This window comes from Mus musculus, chromosome 4 (assembly GCF_000001635.26).
Source record: "Mus musculus strain C57BL/6J chromosome 4, GRCm38.p6 C57BL/6J".
Taxonomy (NCBI): Eukaryota; Metazoa; Chordata; class Mammalia; order Rodentia; family Muridae; genus Mus; species Mus musculus.
The window spans coordinates 8,853,901-8,869,072 of record NC_000070.6 but is presented as its reverse complement, the minus strand read 5'-3'; the positions used below and the strand labels follow the sequence as shown (position 1 = coordinate 8,869,072).

At 45.9% G+C, this 15,172-nt stretch overlaps 1 protein-coding gene across 6 annotated transcripts in view; it reads right to left on the bottom strand.

Annotated features, from left to right (window-relative positions):
- Nucleotides 1-623: 623 nt before the first annotated feature.
- Chd7 (chromodomain helicase DNA binding protein 7) overlaps nt 624-15,172 on the bottom strand; it is a 178,048-nt gene continuing 163,499 nt past the window's right edge. For 2 of the 6 annotated variants that reach the window (XM_006538004.4, XM_006538006.3), the window contains 10 exons: nt 14,780-15,008; nt 14,340-14,548; nt 13,559-14,227; nt 12,242-12,402; nt 10,367-10,594; nt 9,587-10,030; nt 6,362-6,583; nt 5,024-5,164; nt 4,768-4,872; nt 1,419-3,335 (listed from right to left, as the gene is read on the bottom strand). In XM_006538004.4, coding sequence (XP_006538067.1) covers nt 2,418-3,335; nt 4,768-4,872; nt 5,024-5,164; nt 6,362-6,583; nt 9,587-10,030; nt 10,367-10,594; nt 12,242-12,402; nt 13,559-14,227; nt 14,340-14,548; nt 14,780-15,008 — 3,326 coding nt within the window. In that variant the 3' untranslated portion in view covers nt 1,419-2,417. Of the gene's footprint in view, nt 3,336-4,767; nt 4,873-5,023; nt 5,165-6,361; nt 6,584-9,586; nt 10,031-10,366; nt 10,595-12,241; nt 12,403-13,558; nt 14,228-14,339; nt 14,549-14,779; nt 15,009-15,172 lie in introns of those variants that run through there. The other 4 variants (NM_001277149.1, NM_001355382.1, XM_006538005.4 and 1 more) reach the window with 4 other exon arrangements.

Below are 15,172 nucleotides of genomic sequence, written 5' to 3'. Positions count from 1 at the left end.
GTGCCTCATTTACAGCACGGGAAACACTGGTTAGCATTAGGCCGAATCGTAAATATTTTTTAGATAGATTCAGGATGTCATGACTTCTTTCCATTGGAAGAAAGAAAACATGTATTTTCCAATGTGGAACTCTAAATGACTTCGTGTAATACAAAACGGGTGCTGATTTCTAAGTTCAGAGTTCTTACTGCTGCCAAGCAACAGACACCTCTGCTTTGAAGATCAGCATCACTCGAGACACTCAGTGCTGTCAGGGACAGAGTCACACTCATCCCTGTTCACAGAAGCTGACAAGGAACTTTCCAGTAAACAGAATTTTAGGAAGAGACCCTTTGGTAATGCAGTTTATTGAACCAGCTCTCCCTACTCAAGCGTTTCCGTTAAACATTTAAGGTCTCTGCTCCCCGCAGATCTAGCTTCACTTCCATGGTCAAAGGAGGCCATTTCAGAAGGCACTTGCTTAACCGAGCACAGGCTGGTTAGCCTTCAAGATTTTGCCACTCTTGTGGCTTCAAGTTTCTCCTCTTCCAGTCATATAGGCATATTTTCATCTTGGATACACAAGTCAGCTGGAATCTCACTGTCCAAAAGGAATTTAGATAGGCTGGCCTGTCCCCTGTAGAGGATAACCTGTGTGTGCACTGGTATGTACTGGTGTGTAAAGGGGGTATGGGAAGGTAAAAGACAAGCACAATTCCATGTATATCACTCCTTTCTTAGATGGAAATAGGGTTTGCTGAAATGACATAGAAAAAGGTCTTATAATTTAAACCTTATTGTAGAAAACAAATAAAGGATTTAATAATCTAGTAGTCCTTGAGACTGGGTGAATGTGAGTTCATGCTCGTGAATGTGCACGCATGCGTGCGCACACACACACACACACACACACTTAAATGGGTCCATTTTAGTTCCACGTGGGTTTTTCCACACACTGGCTCTTGATATCAAGCTCTGGTCTGCAGGACACCAGAATGCCTTTGTGTCCCTTGCTGACACTACGACATTGTGTTTTTTTCCCATTATCCAAGGATAAATGACCTAGATAGTGTGCCTATTAAAGCCTCATTTTTCTTCTGCCCTTTTGTCTACTGTGTGCCCCATTATCACAGGCTGCACACATTTTCAGGAGCCCTACTCTCAGATGCCCTTTCAGGGGAGCAATAAGAGGTTTGTGTGTGTGTATGTGTCTGCTGAGATATCTGGCGTGGAATTACATGAAGGTGGTAATTCAAGGTTTTCCTGTCCATCTGGTCTTGGAGACAACTAGTGTGTGTTACTAACAGCTAATCTAGCATGAGAAGACACGGTAAGCAAAGTCCGAATGCCAGAATGCTGTATTTGCAGCTATTACGAATTAAAAAAAAAAAAAAAAGTGGACACCAGCTCCCCTGTACACTGCATTCTATAACTACATCTCTGCATATCATGGGTCACTTTTATTAAAAGCATCATTACTACAGTTGGCAGAAATTTACATTTTATCTTACATGATAGCAGTTTTCAGAGAAAAAAAAAATCAAAGGACATCACAACAAAGAAAAACATTTACAAAGTCCTGTCTGTAAACTTCAAGGCTAGTTCAGAGCTGAGGTAATGCTGTTTTAGCTTTGTGGCTAAAGTAACAAAGTCCTTTAATTTAAAAAAAAAAAAAAGGTACCTGATTCTCACTTCTCTCAATCTTCTATTTACTCTTCTATTTATTTAGTTTTTACCAGTGCATCACAAGACCACAAGCCAATGGAACTGCAGTTGTCTGGCAAGAACCCTCCCAGAAGGTTAGTTTTCCAAAGGGACCCTTCACATTCAACAGCTGCCTGATTATTGCTGAGCCTCGGGACAGAGGCGTTCACACTAACGTGGAGATTGTCAGAGTGTATGGATGTGTGTATGCAAATGTGGGAACCCCCATAAAGTCAGAAAGGGAGACGAATGAACAAGGGATGATATGTATGGTAAATTTCATCTTGACCTTCACAGCAAAAAAAATTAAAATTAAAAAATTAAATATATAACTTCATACGTCCTCTGAGTAGCACTTCCTTCCACTAGTGCCGCTCTGTTACAGATTGCTCTTTATTATAATACCAGTGGTACCCAAAGAAAAAAGCAGAGCATTATGTAAGTTTCCTTAAAAAGACATGATCACCTCTCAAATTTCATCCTTCCTAGGGATAATAAATAATGCACTGCACAATACTTATGACCAAGATACCTTCGGACACACCTGCATAACATGACTTGGACTTTTTTCCTTTTTTTTTTCTTTCTTTTCTTTTTTTTTTCTCTTCTTTTTTTGCTACACTATGTTACAGAACAGCTTATAAAACTAGGTATGAACATTAACTGTGAGTGTAAACAGTAGGACTACCACCTGTCAACAGTTTTCAACACTTTCAGTGGAACTGCTGCTGCTGTTACTCGTCGTTTCCGGTGTTTTCTATCTCATCCCCGCCTTCGAGGGAGTCCAGCTCTTCACCCTGTGCAACCTCGTCTTCCAAGATGGAGGACTCTACAGTCTTGTCCAGGTTCTCCTCGGCATCGCTGCCCTCCAGGGTCTCTCCGTCTTTACAGGGCCCTCCCTCGGCCTTGTCAGCAGCCTTTTCTTCGCTGGTACCCACGGCGTTTTGGAGTCCCGCCAGTGCTGGGAAGCCAGGCAGTGTCAATCCCCCCAGTCCTGGAGGTAGAAACATGGATGGGTAGAAGAGGCCTGGGGCCATGGTGGACAGGAGGAAAGGGTTGAAGGCCAGCGGGTTGGAGGGTAACGCAGCCGGGGCAGTAGCAGCACCAACAGATCCGTTCGCGGAGTCAGCAGCCGAAACGGTGTCTGTGCTTTTCTCAGAGTCTCGGTTCTCGTCTTCATTGTCGTTTCCTTTCTCTTCCGCTTTGGAAGTGCCATCCTCTGGCTCTCCTTGACTTGAAGCAGTAGTGGTGTTTCCAGTAGCAGCTGAGAGAGGGTTGTTCAGCAGCCCGCCCAAGCCGAACACGTTGGGCAGGCCCGCCATCCCTGGCAGCATCAGGGGCAGCACTGCGGCGGGGCTCTTCGCATCGCCTCCGGCGGTGGCAGCTGTGGCCAGTCCTGGAGGGAAGCCCATGAGCCCTGCCAGCTGGAGGGACTGGAGGTTCTGGAGATTCTGAAGGCTTGTCAGGTCCATCCCAGCAAACAGGCTGTTCACCAACAGAGGGTTGATCCCTGAAGTAGAGGCGACAGCAGCAGCCGCCGCGGCTGCTCGGGCGATCTCGCTCTTGGGCCTCCGTCCTCTCCTGCTGGCTCCTTCTCCCCGCACCACAGGTCCAGTGAGGAGACGGTCAAACATTGACTCGGGAACAAAACCCTGGACGACAGGGAAAGCAGACAACAGCTGTAGAGGCCGGGTCAGAGTACTTACTGCCAACGTGGGCCTTTTGGAGCTCCACACCAACATTCTAACTATGCAAGCAATTGCTTCCATTCTAAAAGCTTAAAGTAAGAACTTGGGAAAGCACAGGTCCTGGTTTTTTTTGTTTTGTTTTGTTTCTTTTTTTTAACCATTATTTTCGCTTGCTGAATTGTGCTGAGTTGCAGAAAAAGCTGTTCAAGGTTACTCCACCACTGAAGTAAATGCCAAGGTAGCTGTATTCATAATTAACTTAAGGATCAACACTCCAGACAGTGGCTGATTGACTGGTGTAATCAGTACGTGATGTGCACGTGTACAACATAAGCATCAAGTGCAAATGACCTTTCATTTGTCAATTAATTGCCAAATAAATATGCCAATTTTAAAAGGTTTTGTATGAAAAAAATGATAAAACAGTATCACAAAAGAGTTGCATAGACTATAAGACATTCTAGATATTTCAAATATAGCTAAGAATAAGAAAAATTTGTTAACAATGTAGAAAAATTGAGTAAGTTAAACTCACATGTGTAACACCCCCACCCCCACCCCCACCCCATGAGAAGCTACACGCTAAAACCTGCATGTAAACATTTATAGTTGTTTCACTAATAAATTCACAAATGTGAAAAACCCCAGAGGTCTTTCCATGGGTGAGGGAATGACACATGGTAGCTGAGCATGGACTAGCACGCTGTACAGCAAGGAGCAGCAGACCCCTGATAATACTCCATTCTGGGACTGGAGAACACTCAGTGAAAGCCACAGTCTCAGGTTACAGAGTTCCCACTTCCATTTTACCCAGTTTCGAAAGACACACCATTAGGAATGGAGACTAGATAGTAGCAGTCAGAGCTACAAAGGTGGAATCATATATACAAGGACCTCAGATAGGTGATTAGGAAGGTACCACTTCACAAAACTGGGTCCTAACACATGGCTAGAGGCAATTTTATTGTATTATTTAAACAAAACCAGTAAGCATGCCACTAATTTGTCTTGAAAGAAACTAATAATGATAAAATTTTATGCAGAATTGCTATGTCTATTTTAAAACTGGCTATCACAGCTAATAATCTTAACGTTCCCATCCAGCACAAGTTCCATCTTGAAGACACTGTGAGACCGGTTTCCCTGGAGTAAGTCCACCTCTAAGAGGGTTGGGAGTAGGTGTTCTCACACGGTATTTTTAAATCAGAACTGACAATCAGCTCATTCCCAATTAATGATGTGTGTGTAAAATACAACACACTGAAATAATGTAAGAAAATGATGCTTTATGACAACTCTGTAAGCTGGGATTAAGTCACAACTGAATAATTACTAGCCAATGGGACACTGAGCACCTAGGCACACAGTTTTATGTGCATCTCTTTTGTGTACTTACAGACTGCTTGACTATATCGGTCCAGTCTGGAGCGACAGCAAACTCAGGGTTCTCCTCCAGCCACCTGGGCAGGTCCTTCATTGGAGGGGCCATGGCTCCACCCATCTGGGAATATGCATCCGGTGAACAACTGAACATCATGGACGTTTCCCTCCCCACTCCCCTCAGCTCCCTTTTTCGGTGTCCGCAGGAACACACACAGGTTCTAGAAGAAGTGTGATTTGCCATCCTTGCCCATCCCTTCCCCAGCATTTACCTTCTTCCCATTTCGTTTGTTAACAACAGGAACCCTTTCTTCTCCTGTCAAAGTGTTAATATCCAATTTATTAGGATTTCGACATCTATGTCGTTTCTGTTTCGGTTTCTGAAACGAGGAAAACAGCACGTCTGTGTTCTTCTGCAAAAGAAAAGGACGTATTTAATGAGGCTGTACTTGGTACTGGCCCCTTCCTATAAACGCCTAAGGATAGGCACATGCGCTGTTAAATTTTAACAATCATTTGCATTTCGCAGAAACTGAACTTTTCTGAGAAAGTATCTCCCAGCACTGACTGGTCTACCCAACAGGCACTCTCTGAGAAGATACTCAAGATTATTCTATGATTTATTATTTGTGTGTGTGTACAAGTGTTTTGTCTATATGTATGCATGTGCTTGGTGCCCCCAGAGGTCAGCAGAGAGCATCGGTTCTCCTGGGACTTGAGTTATAAATGGGTGCTGGGAGCTGAACTCAGGTCCTCTGCAAGAGCAACAAGTGCTCTAAAGAGCCAGGCGTCTGGCAGTCTCCTTAAGTGAGACTCTCAGTTAAAGTTTCTGTGACAGGCTGGAGGTGTGACTCAGCGGCAGAGCACTTACACAGCATCTGAGAACACCTGGGTTCAGTCCCTGGAAATGAGAACAAAGGGGAGGAGGGTGTCTTCAGATATTTATACAAATCCTAGTATTTTAAAAGAAACTTTATCTAGTACCTTCACTTATTTCTAGTCAGTATATATAAATGAAGCCAGAGATGATATCCTAAATGACGACATGGGACCTTTGTCTTTGAGGTGTTGTAAGTAGGGAGGCTGAAAGGTTGCTGTTGGTAGCAAGAGAGGGGATGGCCCAAACTCAGTGAAAAAAAACAGAAAATGTTTGAAAAATATTAATCACAAAAGGACAGGAAGAGATCTGTGTTGCTAGCTAGAAAGTTGTATATTGGGCACTCACAAGGGTTAGGTGCTTAAAAGAAATCTCTGGAAACAAGAGCTTATAGCTCTGGGCTGGGTCAGGCTTTGTCTGAAGACCAGGGAAACGCACTTAAGACTATGCAAAGCCTAGACCCCTGGGAGCTAGACCGTGTGAGGGAAGCATGCTGGAGGAGTGGGCAAATGAGTAGCAGACATCTTCACGTAACTGAGGGTGTCCTTCAGGAGGACAGACTGCAACCAGTTTCTCTCATGTTGAATTCACAGCAGAAACATGGGGCACACGTGAACCTGCACACATTCACGCCAAAGACAGAGGGTGCAGGGAGCTGTCAAGGACTCGCTCAGATGAGAAGCAATTAGGCAGACCCCGTGAGGCTTCATAGCCCAGGCTCTGAGGTACTTACTGGTACATAACTCGGCATATCGACAGTGTAGGTGGGGTGCAGCTTCAGCCAGTCAACCAAGTCCTTGTTTTTAGGAGCGTCTTCTCCCACCAGCCTAGTCCCATCTTCAAGGTTTATCACAGGGATCCGGGTGTCGGGGTCCAGCTGTCCAGGAGAAGGAATGTTTCTTATTGGTGGGGTCTCTATATCTTCTTCAAAAGCTTTGGTCACCTCAGCATCCTCCTGCAGGAAGCAGACAGTGATCTGAATTGTCACATAAGATTCTGAGAACGCTCTACTCAAGAAAGATACCCTCCCAGCCCACAGGATCTTTCATCAAAAAGGGAGACGCGATCGGAAACAATGCCCTTGTTAGGATGGCTTTCAGAGTAGAAGACAACTCTTGTAGACTCCTCACAAGGTAGGAACAACATTCTTCAGTAGGAAAGCCTAGAGGGCCAAGCAAGCCACTAGGACTACACCACCATGCTACATGGTGGTCTGAGCTAGAGCTGTGTGACATGTGACCGCTCAGGGATCCCTAGACACTGTCCCGACAAGCACCAGTTTATCAGTAAGTGGTTTCCCAGCGCTCGGCGAGCACAGTCTGGCCCTGTTGGGAGAGCAGGTGTGGAAAGACCCGAGGTTAGCACTCCATGCTCACCCTGTCACTGTCCTTAAATGCTGTGCTTTCAACATTCCAACATCCATTTCTCCATTCCCCAGGGCTTTCTAAAATGCAGTAAGCTCCACCCAGTTCAAAAGCTGCCATTAAGTTACTCCCCGAGGTAGGCTCCCCGATGTCTTCAGGACACCCCCATGTTCTTCAGCTCGGCACTCTAGGCTTTCCACAACCTGCATCCCTACTTCATCTCCGTGTCTACATCTTCATGACTTCATCAAACTTGCCAGCAAAAAACGCCCGGGTCTCAAAGCTGGAGAGATACTCTCGCACCCCAGCACTTCTGCTCCAGCAATATCTCCCATTTAGTGACAGATAACAACCTCCTCCCTCCACTCCAAGCTTTCCCTGGGAGCCCTGGGAGCATGCCTTGATGCCAGCACACATGCAGAACTGTGACATGTCACTGAAGGTGGGTCTCCTATCCACAACACCTAAAACCAGGATTCATTTTCAATTTTGTATTTTTTGAGTATTTATACATACTCTGTCAGACATACTGGGACTGGGATTCATGTCTAAACATGAATTCATTACATTTTACATTTATATACATCTTCACCACATAGCCTTAAGCAGTTTTATGCAATATTTGAATGTAACTGATTTAAATTTTTTTAACTGACTGTATAGATAGATGATTTGTGTGTGTGTGTGTACAAATGTGTACATGTATGTATCATGATGTATGTGGAGGTCAAAGGGCAGCTTTGAGGAGTTGCTTTTCTTCTTCTACCTTTATGTACTTCTGTTCCAACATCAAAATGATGTAATCTGTCTTGGGTGGTAAGTGCCTTTACATAGTGAGTCATTCTGCCTGTTCTCAGCTGTTTTAACCGTGACCCTTCATATGAAGTCAATTGTGGGATTTTCTAGTTATTGGGTTCTGTTGGTACCCCAAAGTTTCAGAATTTGGAGTACTTAGCATGTTTTGATTGGGGAATACTCAAAAGTCACCCCAACACTGACTTTCTACAAATGTCCTGTCAAGTCAGGGCTTTGCTCTTCAAATCCCCATGCCTGGCACAGAAAACACAGTCACCACTGGTGATGCCAGTGAAGGCACCCTCCTCCTTCCTGACAGCAGTGGGAGTTGAAATAAGGAGGCGAAGCTGTGTTCAGCACACCTTAGCCTCTACTGCTGCTATGCCAACTCAGCACAGTCTGTGCATTTTATTCACAGGGAGATCTCCAATTCACAACATCTAATGGTTAAAGAAACGTCCTGAAAAATACATTTCCTCCAACATCTACTTGAAGTTCCTGATGGAAGGTGTTGGCACACACCTTTAATTCCAGCATTGGGGAGGCAGAGGCAGAAGGATCTATGAGTTCTAGACCCACCTGGTCTACAAAGCAGTTCCAAGATAGCCAGGGAAGACAGAGAAGCCCTGTCTTGAGAAAGCAAAAATCCAAAGCAACAAGAAAGAGCTCTCTTAGATATGTGCCAACATGAAAGTCAATTCTTAACCCGTATGGAGTATGGACCCTTCTGCTCACACTCCACTATGTGGCTAAACTGTCCAAAGACTGATGTTTTGTTTCTTTCCAAGTATGCCTTTGCTTCATTTGAAATTTTAAGCCTTTCTCTAGGCTCAAGGAACTGGTGCTGGGGATTGTGGCACAGGTCTTTAACCCAGTACTCAGGGTGGCAGAAGCAGGTGGTCTCTCTAAGCTGGAGGCCAGCCTGGGCTACAGTGAGATCCTGTCTCACAAAAGAGAGAGAGCTGGTGTAAATAACAGAGTTGGAAGAAGAAAAGATGGGCCAGAAAAAAAAAAAAAAACAACTAGTGTCTCTATTTTAAAATCATAGCTGCCCCGCCCCAAACCTGTTCCACGACCTGTGGAGAAAGGCTCTCAAAGTCGCCTAGCCCAAAGTGGCTCCACTGATTAGAGTTTCCAATCAATAGCTCAGGATATGAATTCCTTAGCTCTTCACAGAGCACACATAACAGAGTTCTTGAGGGTAAAATTCTTGCCGTCAGAGTCATCATCCCTTTTGGGATGGTACGGTTGAGGCCATATAATAGAGAATTTATTATACTGCATTTTATTTCCTTCTAATTAAAAATCCACCGACTTGTCCTCCAACTAGCAATGACATGTCTCAGATTTCTAAAACAACTAGTTGCAGGGATGGAGAGCATTCCAAGCTACTAGCTAGGTATCTGAGGCCTAATACCAAGCACTCACACGAGTCTAACTGATGCTGGCCTCCAACAGCAGTGTTTCTAAGAGCAGAAGCTTCTCCCTCCTCAAGAATTCAGAGATAACAACTGCAAGCTCAGAAGAACACGTTTCTGCTTTATGCTATTCTTTCGGGAGCAATCAATACGTCAGAACCTTGGGAAGAATAAATCCTTGTGCTGCCTTGGCTCAGGCTGAGGGATCTGTACCAGTGACCAACACAGTTTTCTGGCTCAGCACCATTGCATTCACTGTAATTCTGTTTCTCTGGTGGAGGAAGCCAGCTTCCATGTGATGCTGCTGAGAGAAGTGGGGTCAGGAGCCTAGGGCTGGCTGTCAACCGGGGTAGACACTGTGGGAGCGAACACCAGACTTACTGCACTTAACGGCGTCCGTTTGTGGCTCATGAAAAGTAGGTCGAGGCCCTCCACGTTTTTCCTCCTGCCTCGCCTCCTCTTCATGGGGGGCTCTCCATCCACCAGGGAGCCATTGAGCATATGCCTTGTGGGTGTGCGTGAAAGGCCTGCTTGGAGCAGCTCCATCTGAGACTTAAAGGCATCAGACACTGGCGTGGAGACATTAGGCAAGATAAACTTTGAAGTAAGAGATGAGAAATTTGAGGTAGAGCTTGTTGCCTCTCTCGAGGCCTTTGATAAGTCCACAACTTTTTCTTGTCCATTTTCTGAGACCACCTGAGACTCTCGAAGCTGGGCAACCATCTCCATAAGGTTTCTCCTCTTGGCAGCTCTTTCAGCCTCGATTTCAACTTTCCTTCTCCTCCGCCGCCGCTGGCGAGGGACAGACAGGTTGAGGGCATCATCCTATTGAAAATTCCCAAGAGAACAGAGTTGTAATGAGGCAGACCTTTATCTGCAATAGGGGCTGGCATTAGAAAAAAAAAGCCATTCGATAGTGGTGGCCACAGCTATGGCAATAGCTACCGTCTTATTTTAAAGTCTGACTAGTTGGCTGGTTATAGTAATGTGTGCCTGTGATTCTAGCTACATAACAGGCAGAAAGGTTGTTTGAGGCCAATGTGGGCAACACAACTAAACAGACATATAAAATCAAGTCAGATTAGTGAGCACAAGCTCCTCGATCAGTTAAAATTCACAGCAATCTCCTTTCTCCCACTAAAGCAAACTGCTGTGTTTTACCTTGGACAACTGAGGAGACGTGGTGATGTCCTCGCTCGCACTGATGCTGGCCTGGCTGACCATAGAGAGCTCGGCAAAGCTCCTCTTCTGCAGGGGACTGTCCACGGCGGAGGGTGGGTACCCAGGGACAAGGCCCTGGAAATCAAACATCTGGCGCCGATTTACTGGCCATTTGCCTTTCAACACAGCTTCACAGATGTTGTCTAATCGGTTTATCATTACTCTGTCCTGAAGGGGGAAGAGTCACAGGACATTTGTAACAAAGACCTATTTTAAATTACTGGATAAATATGTCCACCAAGATGCTGCAGAGCACAGAATGCTGAAAGGTCAATTATTTGGACTAACCTAGCCTGGCAAGAAGTAAACAGACAAAATGCATCAGAATGGTTTGGTTCTGATGGAATGTTCTAGCTGCTCTAGTAAAGAAAAGGTACTATTTTCAACTATGTTCAATGAATGACATGAAGCAGGGAGCACACCAAGTAAACACCACCTTCAAAACAACCTTAGATTGTAAAAGGAACTCATTCAGGCTTCAAGAACGCAGTGCGTTTAATGGAGCCTCTGCACTTCCTATTTCAGTGGGTCTGGCCCTTCAGAGCCACAGGCCAGAGTGCAGTGTGTCCCAGGAAGGGGCCATCATTAGCGTCACTATTAATAAAGTTCAGCATTATGAAGTGGGCACTAACCTAGGAACACCTAATGAATGTCAGCCTGGGTTCCCCACCTATTATCGCTCCAAATTTCACTGAAGCATGCACATTAAAATGTTCTAATTACAGCTCCTTAGACCAAGCCTCCATAGATCAATAGTGCCTGTGACTATAAACCTTTGACTCAACCGAGAAACTCCCCCCTAGACTCAATGTGGGAAATTAGTGTGACCAGGAACCAAGAGGACACGGGGAACAGACAAAAAGACCTCGCTGACAGTATACCCTTCACACAGAAATGTCACCTTCTTTTTAAGCCACATTAACACCATTAAGAGTGTCCTGGGATGAATCAGCTCAAGTGCAGTGTGTGTCATGGTACTTATGATGACTACTTCCTGCCTTGAGAAACACAGGCCCTAACGGCACTGAGAACATTTAAAGAATTATGCTTCCTGATTGCCAAAGAGCAATTTTCCTCTGCCTTGAGCTACAGATAACTACATCTGGGATGACCTCAGGGTGACTGGAAGCAAAGGGGCCACCACCACCCTTCTCTGCTCTCAGGAACACAGCGGGAGTTTTAATACGTTATTTTAAATCTGAAAGCTTCACTTATACTTAATCTTTAAAAAGTTAACACGGAGCCGGGCGCGGTGGCGCAGGCCTTTAATCCCAGCACTCGGGAGGCAGAGGCGGGTGGATTTCTGAGTTCGAGGCCAGCCTGGTCTACAGAGTGAGCTCCAGGACAGCCAGGGCTATACAGAGAAATCCTGTCTGGAAAAAACAAAACAAGACAAAAACAAAAACAAAAAAAACAACCCCCCCAAAAGTTAACACGGTTTCAAAGTTCCACACTTTTCATTTTGTCAAATCTATTGAAATAGCCAGAGTTCCTACAAGACAATAGGACAGGCAAACTGAAGAGCCCCAAGGAGTGGGTAGGTGGGTCAGATCAACGGTTCTGCTCGCTCTTCCACATTACCTTTATTTTATTTTTTGGCTTTTTGAGCTTCCACGTTATCTAATACAAAAGTATCCTAAATGTTTCTTCATTTGGGTTCTTTCTGATCATTACTTTAAAATAAAGGAAAATTCTGTACACTTGATATGCTCCAACAAGGTTTACTTCAAACTATTTGAAAAATCAAGCTAGAGATTTTCTTCCCGCTCTTTTGTTAGATCAACAAAACAATCACAGTAACAAAATCTTGCCAACCTTGGGCCAAAAGGAGAAGGCAAATGTTCGTTCATGAAGGAGCTGAGCCACCGAAGCATCTCCATCCTCCATGTAGAATCCATCTCGGGTTTCATCCCTAGCAGTGCTCAGAGAAGCATTGCTTTCTTCATCGAAAGTCTTCCCTCTCGAGACGGCTCCTGCTGGGAAATGAGTTATGTGCAGCACTCATAGCCAGAATGCACGGAGCTCAAGTCTACAAAGGACGGTGCTGACAACAGGAATACCACCTAGCAGCTCTGCTTTCCTGCATGCCAACTGTACATCTAGAAAGATATGGGGTGTCTTGTCTAAAACTTACAACAAAACAGCCCACAAATATAGATGGTGTTTCTTCCATCTTGATGAAGAAGCCATGGAAATCTTTCCTTTGTGGTCATATAGAGACAGAGTCATATGTAGCCCAAGACTTCCTCAGACTCACTATATAGAGAGGCTGGGCTTAAACCTGTGATCCTCTGGTTTCTCTACTCCCAGGTGCTGAAATAAGAAGCACGTGCCCCTACACTAAGGAAATCTTTTGGTGCTGAAGGCTAGCCATGTTTCTGACCCAAGGGTTTCTGTTCTGGTTAAGATATTAGCTAATAAAGAAGGGCCACTGCAGCAGCAAAGTTCAACATGGTACCTGGTTTCTACTTTGTGTTGGTTATAGCAATCTGTAACATGGAAAACATGCTATCAACCAACCAACCAACCAACCAACCAACCAATGAATCATCATTTATTCTGAAATACTATTTGCTCGGTGAGTGACTCTCTCCCATCATATTCACACGTCAACTTTAACATTACAAAGAATTCTTGCACAGCTGACTATGAATGTCCTTAAACCGGAAGTGACCGGTGTGTTCACAGATGCTGCGAGTTTACAGTTCTTGAAATATGTTTGCAGGTATAAAGTATGAGGTCAAACACGTGTACACATAATTGAAACTATTCCTTCACAGAAGAAAATGGACATTAATTACTCTTAGGGGGAAAAGAAAAGGCAGAGTCTCATTGCATAGCTCTGGACTTCAGTATATAGACCAACCAACCTATGCTAGAATTCAAAGTGTGTGTCACCAGGCCTAGCCATCAATGGTCTTTACAACGCAAAGACGCCGGCCTTAGTGGCGCAGGCCTTTAATCCCCGCCCTCTGGAGGCAGGAGCAGGCGGGTCTGTGAGCCACAGGCCAGCCTGAGCTATGAAGGAAGATTTTGGATTTCTCAATTAAAAATAAAATACAAGTTATGGCGTCACACCAAGGCTCTGCACCACTGCTGTGGTATCAGGACAGTGATGGAGTCAGGCATTACCTTCTGGCTGCGACGACTCCTCCGACTTATCATCGTCCTCCAGCTTCTCTTCTTCGTCCTCTTCTGAGCCCTTCTCTGAGACAGACTTGGACCCAGGGTCTGCACTGCCCTCCACCCCTTTGAGTTCACCCTTCACAGAGCTGGCCTCGACCTCACATTCCTGCTTGCCATCCTTGGCCCCGCCTGCTTCTTCTTCCTCCTCTTTCCCATCCGACCTCTCTTTGGCCGGTGAGTGTTCACACTCCTCTGCCTTGCCTTCAGCCTGCTCCATTGCCTTTTCTTCGTGAACGTGAGCAGAGGAAATGACTGGAGGAGTCTGGCCAAAGCCCATGGCCAGAGTATTCAAAGGAGGGACGGTACTGGCCCCACGGTTCTGAGCAAAGCTTTTGTGTGCATCTAAGAAGGACAACTCAGGGTCGTTGAGGATGTGATAGTCTGTCCGGCTGACCCCGTGCTTAGCAGCACCCACCAGCAGGTCCCTGTCGTGCCGTCCACATTCCCACCACTCGGGCAGATCTAGGCTGGGCTGGCAGAGCTTCAGCCTGTCACTTAGTTGTGGGTGATGAAGGACCTGCTCTCGGATCTTGCGAAGCAGTTCAATGCGGTACAGTGTCCTGGATGCTCGTTCCTCCGTGATGGGCTCGATAAGGGAGGCGAGGTCAGGTGGCTCTGCAACATGAAGCATGGGTGTTATGTGGACAGGTCCCGGGCCCACCTTAGCCTGCACGCACCGCGCCACCTGCCTAGCGCAGTGCAGCTCGTCTTTCATTCGTGTACCTACCGTCCTCGGGCTTGGCAGGCATCCGACACACCCGTCTGCACATGGCCACAAAGCAGCTGAAATACTTCCCCAGGCTCTCATCAGACTTTTTGTCTAGTCTGGCAAAGGCTCGGAATTGGTTCCAATCAAACTGCTGTTTCACTGGGTCAAAAATAACCCCGAAGGTGGATACCACCCGGTAAAAGTCCGCTTCTTCTCTTCTCGTCCACCTGCGGAAAGATCTGGCTCACACTGTGCTCAGAAGGGCATACAGGGCGCTGTCTTTCCTCTGCTCGCAGAGCATGTCTTAGGGTTGAGGGACAGACACCTTCCAGGCGCCAGGCCTTTTTTTTACTGTCACTGTGTGATTTGATCACTACTTCTCGGGGACCCAGCAGAGAAGGGAAGAGAAGGCCTGGGGCATGGGGGTGGGGACACTTCAAAAAAGGTGGAGAACTCACTTTTGCCTTTTCTCAGATATAATAGCTTCCCTTTCTGCCTCCAGCGCTCTCACTTCCTCCCGGGGCCTCCGTCTGCGCCGGTCCGTCTTCATTAGGGCCTCTTGCCTCATTTGCTGCCTTTTATAGCTGCGCTGATAGGCAGTAATGAGCCGGCGCAGACGCGTAGTCAGGGTTGACGTGTTCGGCCAGTAGAGCTGACCTAACTCAGCATTGCTCTCGCTGTGCTTGCCTGAGGAAGTGGAAATAAAGAGTCTGAAACATCTCTCATAACACAGACAACTTTCCAACAACAACAAAAAGAGAGATGACTCGTTAGATCTCAGAGGACAGGGTGAGAGAGGCCACCCCGCTATACTCAGATCTGAAAATGCAGACAAGCAGTAAAAGTGGAGA